The following is a 26,857-nucleotide window of genomic DNA, read 5'->3' as shown; positions in this document are numbered from 1 at the left end:
GACAAATTTATAATTTGATTTTTCTCATCCATTTGTTATGAGAATACATATGTAGACTGAGCTACACAGTGAAATAGGTGCTTATATTTGTCACAGTGTGACAGATATGATGCTGGGAGCACATGGGAGTATTCAAAGACTATTGTATCTGATGTTAATATGAATCTTTATGTGCTGACTAGTGATTGTATTCCAGGCTAAATGGATGAGCTAAACTATTCTACTGATAGGAACCAAAATCTTGGGGAGTGGGATGGAGGGAAAGGAATTAATGCAAATCGGTATGCTAGTAACAAGCCTCTGGAAGTTTCACTCCTTGGGGAGAACAACACGTATTGATTTGACCTAGTTCAAGAGGCCTGACATTCAAAGAACTGTACACGGTATAAAGCAATCATTCTGACACAGGGAGAGTGGTCTCTCTCTCTCAGTCCAATGACTGAATGAAACTATGGAAAAGAGAGAGAGGGCCCTCAGAAATTACTTGGAAGTTTTTAACCCAATCAGGGTCTCCATATGGAAGATGGGTGAATGCCTGATGAGATAAGACCTGCGTACAATTTGTTTATTGTTTTTAAAACATGTTTTCTCTGCAATGTTTGGGTTGTGAATAAATACTTTAATTTATGAAAGCTGGCAGTGATCACTGGCTAACCTTATAATTACCCCTGTGGGTATGTCTACATGGCACTGGGTCTCAGAGTGTGGGCTAGCTAACTCATTGGGCTAGGGCTGCAGGGCTAAATATTGCAGTGTAGACATTCAGGCTTGAGCTGGAGCCTAGGGTCTGAAACCCTTCCCCCTTCTGGGATCTCAAAGCCTGGGCTCCAGCCTGAGCCTGTGTGGCTACACTGCAGTTTTATAGCCCCACAGCACAAGCCTTGCAAACCCAAGTCAACAGCCGCAGCCATGCCCAAGGGTCTTTTATCACAGTGTAGATATACCCTCAGAGAGCATGACTGCAGGTGCTGAATTAAAGTCAGACCTGCTGAGATAATCACAGTAAATCACAGGATTCTGCAGTTTAAGGCTCAGATCTAGAGGGAGTGTGTCACAGGACTCCCCACCAAGAAAGATGACAGCTCAAGTCCTGAGACGTAAGTGAGTTACCCTCAAGGAGCCCATGAAAGGATCAGGGGTGCAGTTACCATAGGAACGCTGACGTATAGGAGATGTTACTCATCTTTTGCAGTAATTGGAGTTCTTCGAGAAAGGTTTCCTCCTGTGAGTGCTCCACTTCAAGTGACTCCCTTGGTACAGTAGTCAGAGAATCTGTGCACCAAGGATCATGTTACATCCCTGCAGATTTCAGCAACTGGAACATCTTTGAATGGGGCCACAGACAAACTGTGAGAGGTGGAATCTCAGCAAAACCATAACAAGGCAATAGTGCATCCAGCGATCGATTTAGAAGGTCTATGTGGAGGCAGAGGCTCCCCTAGAGCTATCTGCATTAGACTAAGAGTCTAGGGAGTCTTCCTGAATGCCCTAGTTGTGTCCAAGTAAGAGGCCATCTTAACATCTAGCATATGAAAGGCATACTCCTGTGTAAACTGATGTGGCTTAGGGAAAATAAAAACAGAAAGTGGATAGTTTGGTTAATGTGAAACTCAGAAGTAAGTTTAGGTAAAAACTTTGGATGGGTCATAGTGATACTTTCTCCTTGGAGAACACAATAAATGCAGGGCCTGCCATTAGAGGCCCCATCACCCCAACCCTGCAAGCCGAAATGATGACTACTAAAAGGTATTCATAGACACATGTGGCAGTGAGTATGTAGCTAGTGGCTGAAAGGGCTGTTTCATGAGACAGTTAAGAACCAGGTTGAGATCCAAAAGTGGTGCAGAAGAACTAATGTGGAAAAAATTAATATAGCTTTGTTGGGGTCGGATGAGTGAATATTGACAAACCTTCTAATGGCACGTGGAATGCTGTCATTGCCAGGAAAAGAAAAAAAAAGCAATGGCTGTTGAAAATAGCAATTCCAGTCCTAAAAACGATTGGGAAGCATTTCTTGCTCAATTTTATCCTACTTTTTCTACAGCAAGTTACAGCGGATCAGTATATTTGATCTGGGAGAAAAGTAGTAACAGCTGCCCGAATTGAGCTTAAGCACTCCTGAATTTTGAGGGTGTTCAAATCTGGAAGGCAGGTGCTAGATTCCCTTTCTGAATATTAGTTATATCTGGAAAGGAAAAGTCAATTTCTGCTTCCACAGCCCAGAAGTAGAAATCCTCCTAAGTGCCTGGTACTGTATCTAAAGCTGCCCAGGTCCAGAGCCTCCCCTCCCTTACTTTTCATTTTAAATTCTAGTGGGATCCACGTACCTCCTTTGCTAGGCTTCAGATAGAGAGGTGCACTGTCCATTTAGTCCCCCCAATTCCTTCTTTGGGGGCTGCAAGGTGAGGTCACACCGTATCCCTAATCCAGTCTAGGGAAGTATTCTGAAGGGGATATCTGGGCCAAAGCCTTCTACTCCTTGGGCACACTTGTTCCCCTCCTTTTCCTGTTGATAGCTGCCAAGGGATTGCTGGGAAATGTAGTTCTTTCCCTGCTCCAGGGCTGGCTCTATAGGCAGAGAGCTAGGCAAGGAACTACGGCTCCCAGGGTTCCATGGGTTCTCAGCTCCCATGCTGCATCCCCAGCTGCTCCATGGCTTCGTTTCTGCAGGGTTGTGAGAGGGGAGGAAGTGAGTTAAAAAAAAAAAAAAAGGATGGCCAAATGCCAGCCCCTGCAAATGTGCTGCCCCAAGCACCTGCTTGTTTTGCTGGTGCCTAGAGCCGGCCCTGATGGTACCCAAAGTGCTCAGAGCCTCACTAGCACTCCTCTTGGGACCTGAGGTCTCCTGTGACTTGATCTTTTTTGATGAGGAACATTCTGTTCCTCCTCTTACCCCCCCTCCCCCTAGATTCTGAGTGGGAAGCTCTCAGTACTGCTGGTATGGTTATCAGCACCTCACTCATGGAGAGTATTTGGGACTGGGGTTTCAATGCCGTCTTCCCCTTAGAAGCTCTCAGTGATCATGCATTGACAGAGGTGCAGGGTCCCTGTCAGGGGAGTTCTCTGCACCTGGATCAGAAGCCAGTCTTAAGGCCTGCTCCATCAGTAAGAGCCTGTACCCTTAAGAGAAGGGTTGCTCCATCATTAAGAGTGTATATCCTTAAAAGAAGTGCAGATCTTGCACTTGCTTGGACTACGAGAGTCCCCCAAACAATGAATGCACTGGGAATGCCCATCGTTAATGGGGATTGCATCTCAACATCAGAGGCACCTTTAAACCCCAGGGATCCCAGCATCCGCAGCAGAAGAAAACTTGTTCAAGTCCCTCAATAAGAGAAAAAGAAAAACCAAATATATGTATATTGTTAAGAAAAGAAAAAAGAAAAGAAAGGGGGAAGAAACGTTTCAACAACTCTAAGGTATTAAACCTACTACTACTAAGAACTAACTATCAAAGCTAAAGTAGGAACAGGCACACAACAAAGAGAATATAGGAACATAATATAAGAACGACCATACTGGATCAGACCAAAGGTCCATCTAGCCCAGTATCCTGTCTTCCAACAGTGGCCAATGCCAGGTGCTTCAAAGGGAATGAACAGAACAGATAATAAAGAGGCACGTTAAATTCAGTCTCTAACAGAAGGTAGTTGAGAAGGAACTGAAGGCGGTTCACCTGTGCAGCCCTATATAGCCTCAGTATGGGGCATGAGGATGTGAAGGGCACATGCGTGGGTGAAATGGACACTGCTACCAAAAATTCTCAGCAAAGGCATAGGGGCATATATGCACCTAAAGTGGGGTGCCCACAGGGACATTACTCAAATAGCTGAAATTTTGTCATTTTCCCTGTGTAACTTAATGGAAGTGTTACCAAGTGAGATCTCAATATTTTGCCAACTGTCTTAGCAGAAAGCTTACAAGGAATGGAAGAAGGGAAGAATCAACAAGGAAAGCTACCTCCTGGAGGTCAGAAAGTGTAGGGATAAAGTGAGAACTTCCAAAAACCAGACAGATTGGGACCTTGCAAAGGAAATTAAAACCAACAGCAAAAGGTTCTACAGCCATATAAATAAAAAGAAAACAAGAAAACAAGAAATGGGACCACTAAGTACTGAAGATGGGGTGGAGATTAAAAATAATCTAGGCATAGCCCAGCACCTAAGCAAATTCTTTGCCTCAGTTTTTAATAAGGATTATGAAGAGTTTAGGGGTAGTGGCAGGGTGGCTAATGGGAACGAGGACATGGAAGTAGAAATTACCACATATGAGGCTGATGTCACACTCAGACATCTTAATGGCACTAAATCGGGGTGGGGCTGGATAATTTCCATCCAAGAATATTAAAGGAACTGGCAGATGAAATTGCAAGCCCAATAGCAAGAATGCTCATTTAGATCAAATAAAAGCTGGTTAATATGGTTAGTGACATTTAATTGTATTGTAGGAATAAAGCAGAATAAGAATACTTACCATTTAAAATTAATAAAATAATGCAAGAAGACAAAGAAAATTAGCGTTTGCCAGTATTCCTCTAAATGCTCCACTAATTTAAGCGAACAGCATGTGAGAAGACAGCAAGGTGAAAGTTACATTATGATTCCACTGTATTTGAACAATATTAAGTATATCTGTAGTCAGTTCTTGTCTACTACTCACTACCATTTATATGAGATTTTATAGAACTTGAGAAGTACACAGAAAAGGTCAATACTACTCATTCCAGGGACAAACCATTGTAAATAAAACAGGAGGATACACTACAGAATCTGTGTTTGCATTGAAAAAAGCGCACTCAGGGATCTACAACCCATCCTGGAGAATGATCCGACAACCTGCCAACCTGAAGCATATTCTCACCAGTAACTGCACACCACACCATAGTAACATCACAGACCCTAACCAGATCAGCACACCATCACCGGTTCATTCACCTGCACGTCCACCAATGTAATATATGCCATCATATGGAGTCTCTAAGGAAAAGGATAAATGGACACAAATCAGATATTAGGAATGGCAATATACAAATTCATCTGCAAATTTGACACCATCAGCTCAGGATTAAACAAAGACTGTCAAACTGCTAGAACAGGGCTCCTCCCTCCTGATTGAACTAACCTCGTTATCTCTAGCTTGCTTCTTGCTTGCATATACCTGCCCCTGGAAATTTCCACCACTTGCATCTGAAGAAGTGTCTGATAATTGAAAAAATATTATTCAAAATAAATGGGGATGATTTCAGATGATTAGTGAAGAGAAATTGCAACCCTAGAATCTTCTGCCTCCCGCACATAAGAGAAGGTAATATGAGAGGAAGTAAAAGAAAAAGGATTTCAGCAAATGTCAGCAAATTCTTAAAAAGAGAAAAATTATATACTCAAGGGAATATCTGACCAGTAAAGGTTCTTGAGGCATCATTTTGAGAACAGTCAGAAAACCTGTTATATAATTGGAGAATAGGTGCTTAGAAACAATGCTACTTCATGGGAAAAATCCTCAACCTCCACCAAACGTCACTAACATTTAGTGTGAATTTTTAAAAGTTCTCCTTGCAAACAAATTCTGGTGCATTAATCTAGGATATTTTTATATGGAAATGTGCACTCTACATTATGGTAGTGAGCATGATCAAAAATGAAGTGTGCCATCGTTGTCACCCAGTTAGGAGGAGTTTAGTATGGAATCTATTACACTGTGTTCTGCTGATGATTTATATTTTGGAGCTCTGAATGCAGAGCATAGCTCTTTATAAATTAACCTCTGAGGACAAGTAAATGGTGAGATTCTTTGTTAAGACCAAAATACTCTCCACAGAGCTCAGAAACTGCTCAAAGGGCTAATCAAGATCAGATAAAAGCATATGTGGGTCTCATAAACCATCTTGGATTCCATCTGCTTAAGAGAATCAGAATTAAAATATGGTAGTGGTGGGGAATAATGCATGGATATTATCTCCCTGACTTCTACAGAGACTATGCTTGAAATGAATACACATGGAAATACAAAAAGAAGAGAAAAGAAGATTTTGGGTGTGCTGTGATGCTGAATTTAGGCTTGGAGCCACAGATGACCCATCCATATCTTTGCATCTGCAGTATCCACAGACATGGACAGACTGGGTAATGCCTTGTGTTACTATAGATATCGTGTGTTTTGTCCCTCAGCCACCCTGTAGTTATCAAATTCATTTGCTAGGCCTTTAACTAAGACCATCACTTTCAGTCCACATGCAAGTACAAGCATAGAAGCTCAAGGTGTTATGGGAGATATGGTAGCTCTACCTTCTCCCAGAAAAATAGTTCATGTAATAGTGCATCATGGCAGTTCAGTGGATGGGCTGCAGCCTTCTGGTCAGTCACAAATTAAAGTGAGTGTTTTGCTGCCATGGCTATTGGGGTACCCAGAAGCACTTATTCTGCAGACCCCAAGGCTGCAGACCAACTGAACAATATGAAGGCAGGTGCCTTCGGTGGATGGAGTGAGGGAGGAATGTTGCAGAAATGGCAAGTTCTTTGGAACACTCCTTTCCCCCACGTTCCACCTCAGTCTTGCCTGGGTTCCACTTTCAAAGGCTGCTGCTTATGGCTAGGCACTGAGCAATCTGAGAAATGGTACTATTTACATTGGAAGATCTACTGTTTGACCCTGCAGTTGGATCAAATGGGAAACTCTCAGTCTGAACCAGCACACAAGCCTAGGTTTTGGCATGTGCTTCCAAAGTGCATAGTATTCTGAGCTATATCATTTTTCTTGTTGTTTTGGGAGGATGAAGTGGTTACTGACATGCTCTTAGGAGTTCTTTCCAATTCTGATAGCAGTGGTCATGTAAGGGGATTAACTGTGCAACAGACAAACTATTCTGCACATAGACACTGACTCCATGGATGCTGCATGGCTAGAGTACCCAGGGAAAAAAAATTAGTGGGTGCTCAGCACCCACCACCCATAGTTGATCAACAGCACCGCCAAAAAGCTGTTTGGCAGCTGTGGGAGGGGTTTGAGGAATGGTGGAGAGCAACAAGTAGGGGGAGGACTGGGGGCGGGAAGAGGCAGAGCAATGGTGGGGCCTTGGGGGAAGGAGTTGAGTGGGGGCAAGGTCATGGGCAGAGCAGGGGTGGAGCACCCCCTGGGAAAAATAAAAATCAGCGCCTATGATTCTGGATGGAGAAGTAGGATATTGTTCACACAATTATTAAGCAATTGGTTGACCGATAAAAGGTTGGTGACAACTTGTGGTGTGGTAAATTGAGTTAGACATGTTAAACCTACTGTTCTTATCAAGATGTGGCATGGTAATAGCAGTGCTAATGCTTTATACAATTTCCAGGTGGACAGGTTTTCAGAGTTGATATTGGTAGCAGCCAAGAAACTCTCAGCAGTGTTGCAACATCACTGGAGTATTGGCACATATTGGCTAAAAGTTTCCTGGAGAAATCAGTTGCTTCAGAAACCTGGAGGTCAAATTAGTTTTTTTGCAATTTCATTCCAAGGTGGGTTTGGACCAGTTGATACACTAGGAAGTTACTCTGCTTGATCAAGGATTATCATTTTTTCACCTATCATAGCCAAACTTGGCTTTTATGTCTATGGTGGACTTTCCTGACCCCTGGAGGGAAGGTCAACCAGTGTCCATGGTTGAGAGTTGCAATACACAGCAGCTCATCTACTCAAGTTCTGTATGTCTTGCTATCACTGTTTCACTTGAACTTTCTAAATCAAAGTGCTTTTTGGTGCTGTATTGTAGCTAATCTCTTTGGAGAATTTTAGAGGAGTGAGCTATTAACCAGATTAGTGCATGACATTTTTGAATGATCGCTGTTTCATAATGGCCAGGCATGGGTGATTAAGAGTGTCCACTTTACCATAGGTTCTCTAAAACAGACCATATGGGGTGGGGGTAATTTGTATCTCTGGCAATGTGCTATTCCTTCCTTATGAACACTGAGAATTCTGAGAATTGCTTTTTGTATCCTCTGTTTCAGATTCACTTTTTCCATCACCTAGTGTAGATATCAGTTCCTTAATATTTTAATAATGTGTATTTCCTATCTGGGTCTCCATTCACAGGATTACAAAGCTCAAATATTCAAGACAGATACTGTAAGGATTTGATCCTGAGGATACTAGGACAGTTGGCAGTCTGACCAATATATGGCACTATTTGTCAGGGCACTGTTTATTTAATGATTCTGGCAACCATATAGGAGCTTGGTATTTTAATTTGGATAACGAAGTTAATGCTGCTAGGTTATCTTTTTATCCAGGTCTCTAAGCAGCTATCTCCTAGATCACAACAGAGATACGTGAGCACAGAATTGTGCAATGAGCACAGGAACAAATAGCAGACAGGTGACTAGATACACTGCTAGCTCTCAACCCATCCCAGATTCACTTTTACTGAATGGCATGAGGAAGACATCATCTACATATATTAGAGTCAACTAGAACTATTGATATGGTAGTGAGCAGGCCTACCATATTTTAATAATCCATTAAAAGCAATGGATCATAAGCTTTTTTGTTGGAGTCTCTCTAATGTGGATTATGAACAGATGAGAAATAAGTAAAAAATGTACTTGGTTGTAGTTACCTCATTGCCTTGTTTCATTAATGGCTCTTCATGCAAGTTATTGACATCTAAAGACAATTCTAAAATATATTTCCAACATTCTTGTGGGTCTATCAGGACCAACAAACAGAAAGTTCTTCCCAAAACACATTTTTGAGGTATGTGACCAATACTACCACCAACTTTCATTTCCTACTTAATCCTTCAACCTCTCTCCTTGTGTTTCCTTTCTGCAGCCTACCAGCAGCACAATGCACTGCAAGCAGACATCTTTGTCTCCTACTGAAACTGAAAGGGAGGATGTAACTTCCAGAAACTCTTCCCTCTTCAGCACCTCTCCTTAGGAGGTTATAAGGTTCTCTTTTCTCCAAGGATGGACTACATGAAATTACCCAAACTGTAATCTTACCCAAACCAAGAATTATTAAAAGCAGAAATAGTGAACTAAATCAAAATAAATTGTTTTTAACATACCTAGATGTACACTTCTCATAAACTAGATATGACATTCTCAGCAATAATTACAAAGAAAAAATGAAAGTTCTTATGTATCTACGCAGCAGGTCGCTGATCTGACATCCCTTTCTCAGAGTCAGCCCCGGGTGTAGGGTTCAGAAAGAGATGCATGTCTCCATCACTCAACAAGCCGTCCCATGACCCAGGGCAGCCATCTCTACCTTCAAAACCAGTTTTCTCCAATCACCTGCAGTACGGTATGGGAGAGTCCTAAGAGATAGACTAATGTGCATACAAAAATGCTTTAACAATGATAAATAGTAGTCTTTCAAATGCTCAGCAATCCAGCTCAGATAGCACCTCTCTGCTGCATACACCCAGGACTTGTTTATACTAGAAAGCTTGTAACATTTTAACTATTCTGATATAGTTAACATGGTACAACTGACCTTAGGGTGGATGCAACTAGATTTTGTATGAAGGTGTATATTGTATAGAGTATACTAGTGTGTGTGTGTGTGTGTGTGTGTGTGTGTGTGTGTATACACACACACACACACTAGTATACACACACACTATATATACACACACACACATACACTAGTACACACACACACACACACTATATATATATATATAGGAATATACTAGTATATGTCACCTTTTTATCAGTTAACTGCACCTACACTAGGTTTTTTCCTGATATAACTATTTTGTTTTAAAAAAAAAAATCACACCCTAACTAAAATTATAAACCATAATCCTTTTGAGACTAGACCAGGACCAATCTTCATTACTGCAGAACACAGAGTTTGGGTGTGACTTTTTTTTTAAATCCCCTACTTTAAATCAAATGGCCCAACTCAACGTCCCATTGCTATGAAATATAAATTGACAAATCCTCAAAGCCCACTGTCACAGGATAAAATGTTGCTATTGGGCTAAATAGTCTTGAGATTTTACAGTGTGGACTTTTTAAAGTGTTTAACAGAGCATTTAGCACACTAGCAGAACTTAGCATATTTACATTTTCTCACACAATGCAGTTAACATCTTTTACTGGTATTTTAGACACCAGTTAATGGGTTTTTATGTAAAATGGGCAAACTCTACATCACTGCAGGTGCCTGGTAGTTACTATTTTAGCAACACAATTATCCAGTGCCTGAGGCCTCTTAGAGATTTATTAGACTTTTACACATTTTCAATGGATGTTGATAAAAGTTCACAAAGCTTGACTACAGCCTTAAGATCAGAAGGAGAATATTAATGTCTGACTTATTAACTATTATGATTTTATGATTTTACAAGGTTAAGTATGTCACATACATGGATCTTTTTAAAGATAGACAATAAGTAAATTAAAATGCCTAATAAAAGTGTCTAGTACAGGCAATCCAGGTCTTACCCAGGAAAAAAGCCAAGGTAGGTGGGTCAAATTAACCTTTCTGATCCGTTATGAGAAAGGCAATTCAACTCCCAATTTGCAGTCTACCTAACAAAAAAAATTGCCTGAAAGAATTCTTTTTTTAAAACTTTGTTTAGTATAGAACTTCCCCTCAATCCAAAGTTGCAAAATTATCCTTGGAAAAATTAATGAATGCCTCAGAACATTGCTGTGAGAAAGGTAAGTATCTTAATTTCAGATGTGGGAAAGGTGTGTCAGAGAGAGGTTATTCAGCAAGCCTGTTGCAGAGTCAGGAACAGAACAGAAGGTGGGATCTGTGAAAGGACTTAGATCTTGCAGTGCTGAGCATCACACTGTGTAAGTTTTAGGCACCTAGAAAATCACAGGAAGAACACTGTGATCCACAAAGCCAAGTTAGGCTCCCTATACAATGAATGGGGGAGAAATAGGCACCTAAAAATGAGATCCACAAAAGCCAGCACACTAGGTGCTAAGCCACTGGGAGTTGGTGACAACAAAGATGTGTGCTAAATCCCACCCCTCTCTTGGAGTTAGGCACCTACATCTGGATTGCAGTGAGGTGCCTATTTCTGTTTAGCAATCCACAATTGGGAGCCAGCCGCCCAGAGTCTGGAGGTTTAGGCACCGAAGTTGTTTCTTATAGGAATAAGTTAGACACCTGCCTCACTCCACACAGAATGGTGAAGGAAGAGGTGTCCAATTTTAGCCTAGTGGTTAGAGAACTCACCTGGCGTGTGGGGCACCCTCCATCTCTCCTGTTGAAGCTGTACCGCTGTGGACAAACAACAAAAGAGTGATTGGAGCATGGGGACTGGACCCTGTGTCCCCACTGAATGACAGTCGTTCTCTCTCTCTCTGGCCTGATGACTGTTCCACAGTGGATAAATACAAGAGTGAGTGAGAGAGAGAGGGACTACAGTTCAGTGATTAGGGCACCCAGCTAGGAGGTGGGAGCCCCAAGATCCAGTCCACTTGCTCCAATCACTCTTGCCTTATTTATCCACAGTGGAACAGCAGGGAAAAGAAGGAGCTGCCCTTTGCTCAGAGTAGATAATTAACTCATGATCTAGCCCTTAATAATCTGACATTCATACATATTTTCAAAACCATGATTCATGAACAACATTATGATTATCAAAAAGTCAATGGTGTTGTTCCCAATAGTTCCATATACCGTTGTGGTTTCTAACTTGTCAAAACATACTCTCATTCCAATTATTTGTAGTTAGAAGATTATACCTTGCAAATCTGGTATAAATGGGTACAAAGTGGTGACACAGGAAAAAAGTCAAAACAAGGGCAACAGGGAGAAGTATGTAATTTTGGAAAATGTAAACAGAGTCCTTGTTTATAATATTATTCATATGACTCAGTATAATTATTATCTTGTAAACATAACTCACTGCTGTTCAGAACTGTGTAATCCACATAGTAATTTGTCAAATTAAAAATATTTTAGACTGCCATTTCATGTCTCTTTCCGTTTTTATTCACTGCTTCTATATGAAATGGGAGCTTTGGGCTTTTATTTTGTATTCATATATATTAATTCAAAGGTACTTTAATTTTATTCTCTGGTGGTTATTTTGTTAATTGTTAAGTAGTTAGATATACCGAACTTTTTAAATTTATTTTGTTGTTTCTATTACAGATTAGTGTTAAGTACTTGGTAAAAATAGGATGGTGAGAAGGTTACTGAACATGGCTGGGAAATTTGCTCTAGAAATTTGGCTTCTATTCCTGGCTTTTCCACAGACTTCCAGGGGAATCTAGGAAGTCATTTAACCCTTGACTCAGCTTTCCTTCTATAAATTGTGGATAATATTTACATCCCTCACAGAAGTTCATTAATAGTATAAATCACCCTGAGATTCTTGGATAGTAGTGAAAAATATTATAAGTCAACAGTGAAATATTATACATATCATCAGACTGTACCAGTCATAAGATAAGAGAATAGTGGTGATTTACCTGTCCTTGAAGAAGGTACTCTTGCTATTTCTAACGAACAAGGTTTCTTCGTAACTGCTATGTCCATGAAATCACAAAGGTTGTTTTCATTTTCTGAAGAATAAGCATCAAGAGACGCAGAAGGTACTACTTCCAGTGTATAGCTCCTTTTCTTTCGGTAAGACTCCTGAAAAGTAGAAATGCAACTACATGATAAAAATAGCCTTTCTGGATGCAGTAAAACTGGAAAAAAGAAAATTGTTCAATAACTCCATCAAAAATAGAACTTAAAATTCAACAGTTTAAATAAATGACTTCCTACTGAAACCCTAAATTTAGTGACTAGAAGGGGTTACTTATAGTCTATCATAAGTAAATAAATTTCACTGTTGAATATTACTTTTTTTATTATTTGTGATTATTGTGTATGGATTTCTTTAACTCTTCATTTGACATATGGCAAGCACTCTAATGCAGTTGCTTTTACTGTACCTTTTTTGTTAAGTTCTGATTCAGGTATACATCCTGATCAGATTTTAAAAGTGTGTTTTGTGAAAGAAACAGAATTATATACAGTTAATAAATGGAATTTCTTTGTTTTCAGGGATTTTGTCAGTTTGTTCATACTATACACATAACACATGGATAACTTGATCTATTGTTTGATGGCAGAACCCAGAAGAGGTTAGTTTCCTTTGAATATCCTGAATGGCTAGCGTATGGGCACTAGGGCTCTCTTTGGTTATTCTTTTATGTGTGTTTTTTTGTGAATAGAAACAATTAGAAGTGGATACTTACTGGTTGTGATTTCCTAAGAAATAAGAGGAATCCCTTGATATCTATAGGCTAGATGCTCAATGCAAATCCCCCTGAAGTCAATAAAAAGACTCTTATTGGACTTCAAGGGGAGTTAGGCTGTGCCTTAAATTAATATTTAAATATTAGTGATGAATTCTAGGAGCATGAGCTCTCTACCTTTCCTAATGCTGGAAAGAAGCAAACAGATAGAAGATACGACGTGTTCACTCTGCCAAATCATGAGATTGGTCTCAGTATTCAAAACCACTACATTAAATAGGGCTTGGCTGGTTCCGAACATGAGTGAAAATAGCAGTCTGGTACAGGAATTTCTCTAATTTCATGGTTGCAATCCAGCAAAATATGATAAAGTATTCAAAGACAATCTCTTACAGGAACACAGTGTTTGGCTATTCTGTGTCACCCATATGGATGCATGTAGAAATCAGACACCATATAAATCTGATATGACAAGAAACTATGCAACAGGCCAGAAAACACCATGTGTTCATAAGAGTCACAACACATAAGCAAAGTACTTCCCAGCAAACAATGTAAGAATGTGCCACCCAGAGGAGGTCATGGCATATCAATTTCCCCATAGACTAAAAAATATTTCATCCAGCTCAAGGCAAACAGATGGCTGTAGATAACCAGACCATTTCTGCTGTGGAAGATTTGTGCATCGATTGGCTCTTTAAACTACTAGAACCTTCTGCAGTTTTTACTTTACTCAGTTCTGCCTGATACATATGGAAGTTCAAAAGCAAATTATAACTCTGAACCTACTGGGAGGCAGAGACTCCAGCACCAGTGTCATGGCAAGAGCAGCATGAGTACTTTCATAGCCTCTTCATGATTCCACATATTAACATTAGCAGAACCAAATTTCAGTGAACTGTTTGTTTATACAGGAGAAGGGGATTCAGGGAAGAGGAGATGATTATTGGAAGAGAAGTATAAAGAAGAAGCTGGAAGAAAAGCAGCATCATGGAAAATGGCAGATTAAGCAACTATAAACTAAATATAGGAAATGCTTTTCAGAGAAAATAAATATATAGAATATATGCAAGAGAACAAACAGGCTAGCATTAATAATTAAAAATTGATCATTTCCATTGAGAAACAAAAGCAAATAGGGTTCAAAATAAAATTTAGAAAAGGAAACAATGAATGGGGGAAAAAAAACTGTTACATCTTTTACCCTTCCATCCTGTCGGTATGTTTGTCTATTCAGAGTGTAGGCTCTGTGGGATAGTATCCTTGTTTATATTTCTGTATAGTGCCTAATGCACTTTAGGGCACTGTATAAATAAAGAATTGGGCAAGTTTTGCATTTGGACCTCCTGAATTGTCAAGTATGATTTTTTTAAACTCAAAATGGTCTCATTCCCCAGATGAAGAACATACAAAATGGTGCTTTTGATACTAAGCCTGCAAAGATTTACACATGTTCTTAGCTTTAAATATGGTAAAATGTCCAGTTGAGGACAATGGGATTATTCACAGTGAGAAAAATATAGCACATAGACAAGTCTTTGCAGGATTGGTGCCTTAGATATGGCTCACATAGGACCCTGCAAAATCCTGCATTTTGCACAAGGGACTGTGAAGTGTTACAAAGGAATCTTAGAAAACATTGGAAAACATAATCCCAACATTACATATAAAATGATTTGGTGTACAGTAGTTGTTCACAAAAGAGACCTTGGAGTCATTGTGGATAGTTCTCTGAAAACATCCACTCAAAAAAGCGAACTGAATCTTGGGAATCATTAGGAAAGGGATAGATAAGAAGACAGAAAATATCATATTGCCTCGATATAAATCCATAGTACGCCCACATCTTGAATACTGTGTGCAGATGTGGTCGCCTCATCTCAAAAAAAAGGTATACTGGAATTGGAAGAGGCACAGAAAAGGGCAACAAAAATGATTAGGGGTATGGAACGGCTTCTGTATGAGGAGAGATTAATAAGACTGGAACTTTTCAGCTTGGAAAAGAGACGACTAAATGGGGATATGATTGAGGTCTATAAAATCATGACTGGTGTGGAGAAAGTAAATAAGGAAGTGTTATTTATGCCTTCTCATAACACAAGAACTAGGGGTCACCAAATGAAAATAGGCAGCAGGTTTCAAACAAACAAAAGGAAGTATTTCTTCACACAATGCACAATCAACCTGTGGAACTCTTTGCCAGAGGACGTTGTGAAGGTCAAGACTATAAAAGGGTTAAAAAAAGAACAGGATAAATTTATGGAGGATAGGTCTATCAACGGCTATTAGCCAAGATAGGCAGGGATGGTGTCCCTAGGCTCTGTTTGCCAGAGACTGAGAGTGAGTGCCAGGGAATGGATCACTTGGTAACTGTCTGTTCTGTTAATTCCTTCTGGGGCACCTGGCATTGGCTGCTGTCAGAAGACAGGATACTGGGCTAGATGGACCTTTGGTCTGACCCAGTATGGCCATTCTTATGGAAATGATAGCAATGTACTAGTAAAGTGTTTCCTTTCTTTCAGTCAGAATACCTCTTCTACCTATGCTAACTCCCATCCTAATGGATTATTGTTGTTTTGTTTTGTGTATATGAAATTAATGAATGGACAGAAGAGAAGAAATCTTTCAAATTAGTGTAGGGATGCAAACAACATGGTTTCTTCTGAATTTAGAAACAACAACAGTTGTCCTGACTTTCCAATAAAGCTTGTACTCTGTCTCCCCTCCCACACAGGGATGTACAGTCTTCAGAGACAGCTGAGCCCATATGGTTCCACTTTCCTGGAAGGTGGAGATTTTGAGAGCCCATTCCAAGGGTGTGCATCCCCTGGCACTCTGTTCCACAGAGGTTCCCTGCAAGTAGTCTCACAAGGGAACTTGAAGGAGGAGGAGGGGGTTAGCGTGGATGGTTCTGATGCATTGCAGATCCAGTGGCCACTGCTCCTTCACAGAGGGTTGTCAAATGCTGCTACTCCATTGCAAAGGAAAGGATTTCTTTCCCATGACCTCTGGGGAAGGATTTGCCCCTTTGTGCTTATGACTGTATTCTATAATGACAGACAGCACAAATTTATTTTCCATGGCAACCAAATACAATAGCAGAGCTCAATTTAGCCCTTGTACATGACATCTGCTGCTGGAATAATACAGGGTGCAGTGCGCATGGTGATGACAAATCTGCCTAGAGTGGATTGCAGCACAAGCTACCTGGGGGCCCACAGGCACCAACACTTTTCTAAAAGTTGTTGGCACTGTTTGGAGAGTGGCCATGCCTAAGGTGCCTGGGGATGCCCAAGATGTCCATTTCCAGTTTGCAAATTCTGCTTTCAGGACAAATATGTGCAACTCATGTTGCAAGATTGCCAGGCAAAATTGTTAAAGGTGGTAGGGTTACCAGTGAAGTTGGTGGAAGCTGAGTTACCAACAAGTAAACTCCCCCTAATATTCTAATAGTACAAATAATGCCAATAAAAAGACCAGTGTAAGTTACATATGCCAAAGGCAAAAATTATCTTTAACCAATATCCAAAGACATCTGGAATAGTATCAGATGAGCAATTCACTCAAAAAATTAAGCCTCAACTCAATAAAGAATATGTAGATAGAAAAGCAACTATAAGATTAATTTCTGCTGAACCAAGAGGTCAATGGGAAGACTTCATGGTTGGTGTAATATGTTCCTTTCTGTATGTGCCAAGGTTCATTCTTGAAATTGCATAGTTACATACAGTTTAAACAGCTAGATGTTAGCAAATCACATAAAATTATTTTCAAGTCTCAGGCACCAAGCATTTAATCCTCACTTATTTCTAAAATGGAAAGCTGTGTGAAGTAATCTTAAGTATTAGGAGCTGTTGTTTCCCTTTTCCCCACCCCCTCCCCCATGGAATTTTAGTGTGGTAGTAAGTCCACACTGGTCCCACATACTTCCTAAATATACAAATGCACATAATAAATCCCATTAACATGATAGTTGCCAGGGCCGGCTCTAGGCACCAGCAAAACAAGCAGGTGCTTGGGGCAGCACATTTGCAGGGGGCAGCATTTGGCCATCCTTTTTTTTTTTACTCACTTCCTCCCCTCTCACAACCCTGCAGAAGTGGAGCCAAGGAGCAGCTGGGGATCCAGCATGGGAGCTGAGAACCCACAGGACCCTGGGAGCTGTAGTTCCTTGCCTAGCTTCCTGCCTATAGAGCCAGCCCTGGAGTAGGGAAAGAACTACATTTCCCAGCAATCCCTTGGTAGCTATCAACAGGAAAGGGAGGGGTACGGAGTGAGATAGCTGAGCCATGGTGCAGCTTGCTGTGAGTAGAAAGGGGTGGCACTGTGAATGGGGAACAAGTGTGCCCAAGGAGTAGAAGGCTTTGGCCCAGATATCCCCTTCAGAAGACTTCCCAAAATTGGATTAGGGATACTGGTGTGACCTCACCTTGCAGCCCCCAAAGAAGGAACTGGGGGGACTAAATGGACAATGCACCTCTCTATCTGAAGCCTAGCAAGGGAGGTACGTGGATCCCACTAGAATTTAAAATGAAAAGTAAGGGAGGGGAGGCTCTGGACCTGGGCAGCTTTAGATACAGTACCAGGCACTTAGGAGGATTTCTACTTCTGGGCCGTGGAAGCAGAAATTGACTTTTCCTTTCCAGATATAACTAATATTCAGAAAGGGAATCTAGCACCTGCCTTTCAGATTTGAACACCCTCAAAATTCAGGAGTGCTCAAGCTCAGTTCAGGCAGCTGTTACTTCATTTCTCCCAAATCAAATATACCAATCAATTGTAACTTGCTGTAGAAAAAGTAGGATAAAATTGAACAAGAAATGCTTCCTAGTGGTTTTTAGGACTGGAATTGCTATTTTCAACAGCCATTGCTTTTTTTTAAAATTTGTTTAAAAGGAAGACAGTGATATTGCATTGGCAAATTCCCCATAGAAAGAAAGAGTGGAACAAAAGAATAATAAAGGCACCTCAACTTTTCCTCATTTATGGAGGACAGTCTTATAATATGCATCCAGATATCCTCCAATCACACAAGCTGAAAATTGTTCCACTTTACTGCAGTTCTATAACCATATGGGAACCAATCCTGTCTGTGTTCTGTGCACATCCAAAATTCCTGCTGAATGACCCACCCTGGGAGCGAGTTACCAGTGACCCTGGGACAGCAGGAGGGTGTAGGTTGCGGGGAGAGCCCAGGGCTGGGGTGGCAGGGAGGTTGGGGGAGGGCATTGGTGGGAGGGAAAGGGGGAAGCCCAGTGCTGGGGTGGCTGGGGTATGTGTGTGTGTGGAGAACCCAGGGCTGGGGCAGGGGGAGCCCAGCGCAGGGTGGGGAGCAGCCAAAAATGTTTTTTGCTTGGGGCAGCAAAAAACCTAGAGCCGGCCCTGATAGTTGCATTACTATTGTGTAATCTTTAATAAATAGAATCAAAATCTCACTTGTATTTGGGTTGAATTTTAACCAGTTAGAGATGATTCAATCTTGAATCTCTATAAACTAATCTGAAATGTCAGAGCTGTCTAGGATTTGATAGAAAAGCTATATACATAACCGCATATCAGCTATTTAGTAGCTAACTGTTGCCAGAATTAGTTCTAATTTGGAATAAGAACTATGTGAGCTGGCAACATGTTGTAGTTAGTAGTGTAGTAGAGAGGATGAACATGTATAAACAACATAATAGGAAAAATATTGCAACCAGTGGGAAAAGCATTAGGAAGAGTGTAGTGCAGCAGGTGAAGCAAACATATTGGGCCTTTGCTGCTCCTAGTCATGACAGCAGTGTGCTGGGTTGCATTTGCTGTAAGATTGCCAGGGGCAACCAGTCCCCCTGACTGGAAGACCTCCAGACAATTTGCACGGTTCTAGGCATCAACTGATTAGCTGTTTCATTTTTTTCAACTACATGATTTAAGTGTCATATCTAGGCCAAGAGCGCAAGATGGGTGAAGAGCAGAAACAGGAAAAAAGGTTGAGATATGTGGGAATAGATTCCTAGACAGAAATAAAAAAACAATGCTAGGAAGCCATGAAGAAGGAGATAGTCTATCTAATTTACATCACTATATGCTATTGAAAAAAAAAGAATAGAACAACGAAATATTACATTAAGAGAATCTCTCAACTGGAAAGCTTTGGCCCAAATTCTGGTCTTATGAATAACAATGCTTCATGGGATCATATCAACATACAAACCAAACCTCTGTTGCTCTTGACACTGTATAGCCTTGAGTTTCAGGACTCCATCTTTTCCTGATTCTCCTGCCTTGACTAGGGTTCAAAAGATATTAAGGCTTAAATGCAGACACATTTTAAAGGCTGACTGTAAACAAGGCACACTTGTAAGCTGGTTGAGTTAAAGGCTAGGCTGCCTGCTATACTTTATCTTGACTAGGTTAGCATGTGCTAAAGCACAACTTTCCTGATCTGAACTAGACATTTAAAAGGTGCTTGTGGCAGGGTAGACTAGGTCCGGAGGTTGCTGGAGTGACCAATAAGGGGCCAGAAGGGCTGGATAAAAGGCAAACAGCAGAACAGAACCTTCAGTTGCTGTGTGGAGCTTGATGAGGGAGGACCAGGTGCCTGGCTGGCTAGATGAATAGCAGGTCTGCAGATAGCTTACTTCAGAGAGCTCACCAGACAGAACTTAGCCCAGCAAAGGCTGCCAAAGACTAGATGCCTGGCTCGCTGGATAGAATAGCAGCAGAGCCATCAGATGGTCAGTGCAGGCAGGCTGAGCCTGGGGGACTGAGCATAAAACCTGGCCAGACCAAACGAGGCTACCAAGATGGGCCTAGCTGAGTATCTGAAGATCTGAAGAAAGCAGTGCCTCTGGGAAGAAGCCTCAATTGTCTTGGTCTTATAGTTGTTGAGGCTAGTTGTGCTCAGTATACATGTAGGCAATGAGTCTAAGTCAATTCAAAATTTCACAAGTACCACACACCCGGGTGGCCACACTCATATTCTAGGGCTAGGGATGGGACTGGGACTGGAAGTTGAGGAAATAAAATATTTTATCCATGTCTTGGATTGACCATTATCTGCTGTGGTTTGAGGTTAGGTAGCACCTTTCTTGTTGGGGCAAAATACCTGTTTTTATGTCAGACTGGTGAAAATTGAGCATTTCACAGAAATAGAATTGTTCCTTTTACAGACTACTTGGTCAATGGTTTGGTAGGCTTTCATAATAATCTTTAGTCCTCCATCATGGATATAGTGGGCCTTAGCTATCTTCTTGGGTCTGTGTGCGATAGCTGTTGACCACTGAAAAGTGAGTTTTTGCCATGTCTGTTTACAGTGCTTTCAGGGCTTCAAAGCCAAATGCCAAATAGAGGGGAATGATCATGTCCCTAAATCTGCTGGCAATGCCCCTACTTCTACAGCCCAAAATACCGTTAGTCTTCTTGGCAACAAGGGCACACTGTTAACTAATATCCAGCTTCTCATCCACTGTAACCCCTAGGTCCTTTTCTGCAGAACTGCTGCCTAGCCACTCAGTCCCTAGTCTGTAGCAGTGCATGGGATTCTTCCGACCTAAGTGCAGAACTCTGCACTTGTCCTTGTTGAACCTCATCAGATTTCTTTTGGCCCAATCCTCTAATTTGTCTAGGTCCCTCTGTATCCTATCCCTACCCTCCAGCATATCTACTGCTCCTCCCAGTTTAGTGTCATCTGCAAACTTGCTGAGGGTACAGTCCACGCCATCCTCCAGATCAATGAAGACATTGAACAAAACCAGCCCCAGGACTGACCCTTGGGGCACTCCGCTTGATACCAGCTGCCAGCTAGACATGGAGCCATTGATCACTACCCGTTGAGCATGATGATCTTGCCAGCTTTCTATCCACCTTATTCATCCAGCCCATACTTCTTTAACTTGCCAGCAAGAATACTGTGGGAGACCATATCAAAAGCTTTACTAAAGTCAAGGAATAACACATCCACTGCGTTCTCATCCACAGGGCCAGTTATCTCATCATAGAAGGCAATTAGGTTAGTCAGGCATGACTTGCCCTTGATGAATCCAGGCTGACTGTTCCTGATCACTTTCCTCTCCTCTAAGTGCATCAGAATTGATTCCCTGAGGACCTGCTCCATGATTTTTCCAGGGACTGAGGTGAGGCTGACTGGCCTATAGTTCCCCAGATCCTCCTTCTTCCCCTTTTTAAAGATGGGCACTACATTAGCCTTTTTCCAGTCATCCGGGACCTCCCCCGATTGCCATGAGTTTTCAAAGATAATGGCCAATGGCTCTGCAATCACATTCGCTAACTCCTTTAGCATCCTCGGATGCAGCGCATCTGGCCCCATGGACTTGTGCTCATCCAGCTTTTCTAAATACTCCAGAACCGCTTCTTTCTCCAAAGAGGGCTGGTCACCTTCTCCCCATCCTGTGCTGCCCAGTGCAGTAGTCTGGGACCTGACCTTGTTTGTGAAGACAGAAGCCAAAAAAGCATTGGGTACATTAGATTTTTCCACATCCTCTGTCACTAGGTTGCCTCCCTCATTCAGTAAGGGGGCCATATTTTCCTTGATTTTCTTCTTGACTGAGCCTTAAAAGTTGTCTAAAATCATAACTACCACGTCAGCTTTGTTTTAGTTCCTGGACATGTGTGAACATCTTATCTTATCTTTCTGGTTCACCTGTTGCTTCTATTTGTGTGAGCTGGTGGGCTCAAAACTTCATAACATGCATGGAAGAGGGTACAAAGCAAAATGATAACTGGAAAGAGAACAGAGTTGTTCCACTTTTAAGGATTTTTTACTTTTGCATCATTCACATAGAATATGCAGCTTTTACGTATGAAAACTGCTTTTTTGACAGTACAAAATGGTGTGGAAAGACAAAATTGTTAATAAATCCATTTAAAACCTTTTTTCATAGTATATTCCAGGAGTGATTTTTTTTTTCACTTAAATCTATGGTAACAGATCAGCCACTGTGAAGATGAGATATTAAACATGGCAGCTCTTGTTTTGGAGAGCTGATACTGTGAACATTATCAGGAGATAAAATATTTTAAAATGTCAGTTTAGGACAGCTTCACTTGACAGTACTCTGTATAAACCCTTCGAGGGCAAATTAAATACATAAAAATGCAAAAAATAATGTTATACAACTCAGGTAATATCCTCAAAGTAGGAAATTTGGAGTTAAGACTTCATTATTCCATATTTGTCATGCCTTTGTGCTTAGATGTTCAGTGCAAACTGTACTCTCCTGCATTCTTTATGGGCACATAACTCCCATTTTAATAATATGAATTTTATATGCTTATGGGCTGCAGAATTAGGACCATGGGTAAGATCAAGTGCTCTTAAAAAGTGACCTTAAATACAAAACCCACCACCAACTGTGGAGAGTTAAGGAGCCTCTAGTCTGAATTGACATTAAGAAAGAATTTTCATTTGGCGGTAGGCTTTTTATACTCCCTGTCTCCTATCCTACAGAAGTCAAGCCAGTTGAAGCCTCTTTAGTCTCTTATGGAACATGGGAAATAGTAGAATCAGGAATTACTGCCAGGAAAGTAATAGCAGATATACTGCCTTTCTAAAAATGTGGTATTAAAACTCATTCACAATTTCTACACAATGTTAATTCACATAATTGTGTTGTGAGTCACCATATCTTATTTATAATTTATGGACTATAAATTTATGAACACTTACTTTCAACTCCTTCTAGATTATTAGGCACTGAAGGCCAAAGCATACTCTGTCATTTGAAAACTGACTAGTCCAACATGTGCATAAGTTTCTATTTTGATATATGACTTCAATGTAATTAAATGTTGCCTCCATATTTTACCTATGACACATAATAAAAATCAAAGATTAAAGGAAATAGTTCACTTAGCCTTAAGACATCCTTGGAGGAATGGGATAGTGTGACACAGTAACCAATATGTGCCAACTGGCAGAGAGCACAAGGAGGGATAGAGTTTTGTGGGATCCCCAGGGACAATTATTTGCACAATAATTCACCAAAGAGTGGCATGTAAGTTCTCTACCAAGAAACAGGAACCCACGGGTCATCATGATCATTGGGGAATGTGTGTATGGATAATATTTAAGTAGTAATATATCAATACTGGAAATTATTTTCTTAAAGCCTTGAAGTTAAAGGCAGGACACCAGAGCCTTGGCCCATGCTTACTATTTAACACTGGAGAGGCAACCATGCAGATGTCCAGCTTGCTGATGCTCCAGACCTCGCTGCACTTTCTCATCTTTGATCTCTGACCTGAGCCTAACTTTGATCCTGACTCTTATCTCCTGACTCCAGCCTAGTAGCTATTTCTGATCTCTGGTCTCCAACGTCAGCCTGACTGATCCTGACTCTTCCCTACTGATTTCAGCTGTCACAACTCCTCTGACCCCTGCTAATCAACCACTGCCTCGTGGTCACCTCTTGACTCCATGGCACCAGCCCAGCATTAACCACTTGGCCTGACTGCAGTTAATGAATAAAGATCGAAGCACTGTTTTTGATATAACTGGGGTTACAAAGAAACATACAGTATCCTTTACCTAGAGCAGAAGCTGGCAGTGTGTTTTGTCCCATGAAAAAAGGATCATAGACAGACTTTGCTGAAAAACACTGGAAGGACTTTGGGGTGAGCTTTGTTCTATATGACATGACAGTATCTAGTTAAATAAGCAAATGGTTACCTACCTTTCCATAACTGTTGTTAATTAAAGACGTGCTGCACATGTCCATTCCACAGTGGGTACGTGCACGTCCTGTTCACATGGATTTTTTTCCTCAGTAGTACCCATGAGGGTGACTCGAGCACCCTCTGTTGCTGTGCACCTCTGCATGCTGGTATGACAGAATGGAGCCTCAGTTCCTTCGTACTGGACAGACTCTTAGAGAGGGGAAGGCGGGCAGGTTGTGGAATGGATATGTGCAACACATCAATAATTGGTTAGTTTTTCAGAATGAAGAGAAGTAAATAGTGGTGTTCCCCCAGAGGTCTGTACTGGGACAAATCCTGTTCAACATATTCATAAATGATCTGGAAAAAGGGCCAAACAGTGAGGTGACAAAATTTGCAGATGATACAAAACTACTCAAGATAGTTAAGTCCCAGGCAGACTGCAAAGAACTACAAAAAAATCTCTCAATACTGGGTGACTGGGCAACAAAATGGTAGATGAAATACAATGTTGATAAATGCAAAGTAATGCACATTGGAAAACATAATCCCAACTATACATATAAAATGATGGGGTCCAAATTAGCTGTTACCACTCAGGAAAGAGATCTTGGAGTCATTGTGGATAGTTCTCTGAAAACATCCACTCAATGTGCAGCAGCAGTAAAAAAAGTGAACAGAATGTTGGGCATCATTAAGAAAGGGATAGATAAGAAGACAGAAAATATCATATTGCCTCTATATAAATCCATGGTATGCCCACATCTTGAATACTGTGTGCAGATGTGGTCGCCTCATCTCAAAAAAGATATATTGGAATTGGAAAAGGTTCAGAAAAGGGCAACAAAAATTATTAGGGGTATGGAATGGCGCCTGTATGAGGAAAGATTAATAAGACTGGGACTATTCAGCTTGGAAAAGAGACGACTAAGAGGGGATATGACTGAGGTCTATAAAATCATGACTGGTGTGGAGAAAGTAAATAAGAAAGTGTTATTTACTCCTTCTCATAATACAAGAACTCGGGGTCACCAAATGAAATTAATAGGCAGCAGATTTAAAAGAAACAAAATGACACAATGCACAGTCAACCTATGGAACTCTTTTCCAGAGGATGTTGTGAAGGTCAAGACTATAACAGGGTTCAAAAAAGAACTAGATAAAGTCATGGAGGATAGGTTCATCGATGGATATTAGCCAGGTTCGGCAGGGATGGTGTCCATAGCCTCTGTTTGCCAGAGCTTGGGAATGAGCAACAGGGAAAGGATCACTTTGTTACCTGTCCTTTTCTTTCCCTCTGAGGCACCTGCCATTGGCCACTGTCAGAAGACAGGATACTGGGCTAGATGGACCTTTGGTCTGACCCAGTATGGCCATTCTTATGTTCTCTCGAAGAATAATACCTATGGAAGAATAAATAACCACATTTTCTTCTTTGAGTGATTGCATATGTCAGTTCCATTGTAGGTGACTCACAAGCAAACATCCTTGAAGGTGGGTTCAGAGTATACCTGAACAATGATTGTAAGATAACCTGTCTGAAACTGGCATTGTCTCGGGACTGATGGGAAATGGCATAATGAAAAAAAAAAGTGTGGACTGATGACCAAGTTGCTGTTTTACAAATGTCTGCAATTGGCCAGGAAAGCTGCAGAAGCTGGCTATGCTCCATGTGCCAAAAGTCTAGCTGGTGGGATGGTATTAGCTAGTTGGGAGCATAAGCAAATGAATGAAGGGATTCAGGAAGAGATTCTCTGAGTGAAGATTGATCAGCCCTTAACTGTGTCTACAACTGCTATGAACAGTTGTGTAGAGGACTTGCAAGATTTAGTATGCTGCAGGTAGAAAGCTGATATCCAGTGAGTGAAGCTTTTCCTCATCACTATGCACATGGGGTTTTGGAAAATATGTGGGCAAATTGTGTGGTTAATATAAAAATTAGACACTACTTTTGTAAGGAATTTTGGGTGAGGGCAGAGATAAACTTTATGGAAAACTGTATGTGGGGGTTCAGACACCAGAGCTCTCAACTCACCCACCTTTCTGGCTGAGGTAATTGCCACAAGTTGTAAGGGGTTCGATGAGAGGTTCTGCTAGGACTAAGTTCAGATCCCAAGGAGGGATGGCATCTTCTACTTGAGGGTACAAAACCCTTTAGGAATTGGGTAAAAATGGGGTTGGAGAAAAGAGATCTATTATCCATCCAGACATGGAAGGCCAAAATAAATAACAGATGCACCCTTATAGAGCTAATAGCCAAACTCTGTTTTAGATCTAGAAGATAGTTCAGCATGAGGTCTAGGGGTGCCCACTCTAGAGATACATCTTTCCTATGAGACTAAATGGAGAAGCAATTCCACTTAGCTAGGTAAATGTTTCTAGTTGAGGGTTATCTGCTTATCAGAAACACGTTTTGGACATCCATAGAGCAGGACTTCTCAAAGGGTGTTGGCCATGAAGCATACCCACTGTGACATGGAGAACTCAGAGGTTGTGATGAAGCAGGCACCCATGGTCCTGGGAGATTATGTCTGCATCCAACAGAAGGGGCAGAGGAGGCTCAATCAACAAGGTTAGTAGGGTTGAGTACCACTGATGACAAGGCCATCCTGTTGCTATAAGGATGAGGAGTGCATGGTCTTGTTTTATTTTGAATATGACTCTGGGAAGTAAAAGAATTGGAGGAAAGATGTACAGGAGGGAAGTCTTCTAGGATAGGAGAAAAGCATCTGTCAAGTGAGCCTGGGCTGAACCCTCCCCAGGAACAGAACCAATGGTCTTTTCGGTTGGTTCTTGTTGCAAAAAGATCCACTTGGGAAGTCCCCCATAATTGGAAGATGAACGTGGCCACGTCTAGATATAATGATCAGTCGTGTTGATTGAAGAAGGATCTGCTAAGCTGATCCATTAACATGTTCTGTTTCCCTGGAAAGTAAGCAGCTTTGAGATTGAGTGGGTGACACAGAAATCGAGAGGCAGACTGCCTCCTGGCAGAG

The 26,857-nt window shown here is 41.2% G+C and overlaps 1 protein-coding gene across 6 annotated transcripts in view; it reads right to left on the bottom strand.

The window, feature by feature from the left end:
- ANKS1B (ankyrin repeat and sterile alpha motif domain containing 1B) overlaps window positions 1–26,857 on the bottom strand; it is a 753,186-nt gene that overhangs the window by 472,519 nt on the left and 253,810 nt on the right. For 4 of the 6 annotated variants that reach the window (XM_039494872.1, XM_039494885.1, XM_039494877.1 and 1 more), the window contains exon 10: window positions 12,429–12,594. In XM_039494872.1, the coding sequence (XP_039350806.1) occupies window positions 12,429–12,594 (166 nt within the window). Of the gene's footprint in view, window positions 1–11,184; window positions 11,230–12,428; window positions 12,595–26,857 lie in introns of all 6 variants that reach the window. The other 2 variants (XM_039494857.1, XM_039494866.1) reach the window with 1 other exon arrangement.

The sequence above is a fragment of the Mauremys reevesii genome, linkage group 1 (assembly GCF_016161935.1).
Source record: "Mauremys reevesii isolate NIE-2019 linkage group 1, ASM1616193v1, whole genome shotgun sequence".
In the NCBI taxonomy this organism is placed as follows: Eukaryota; Metazoa; Chordata; order Testudines; family Geoemydidae; genus Mauremys; species Mauremys reevesii.
This window is presented reverse-complemented; position numbering and strand designations above follow the sequence as displayed.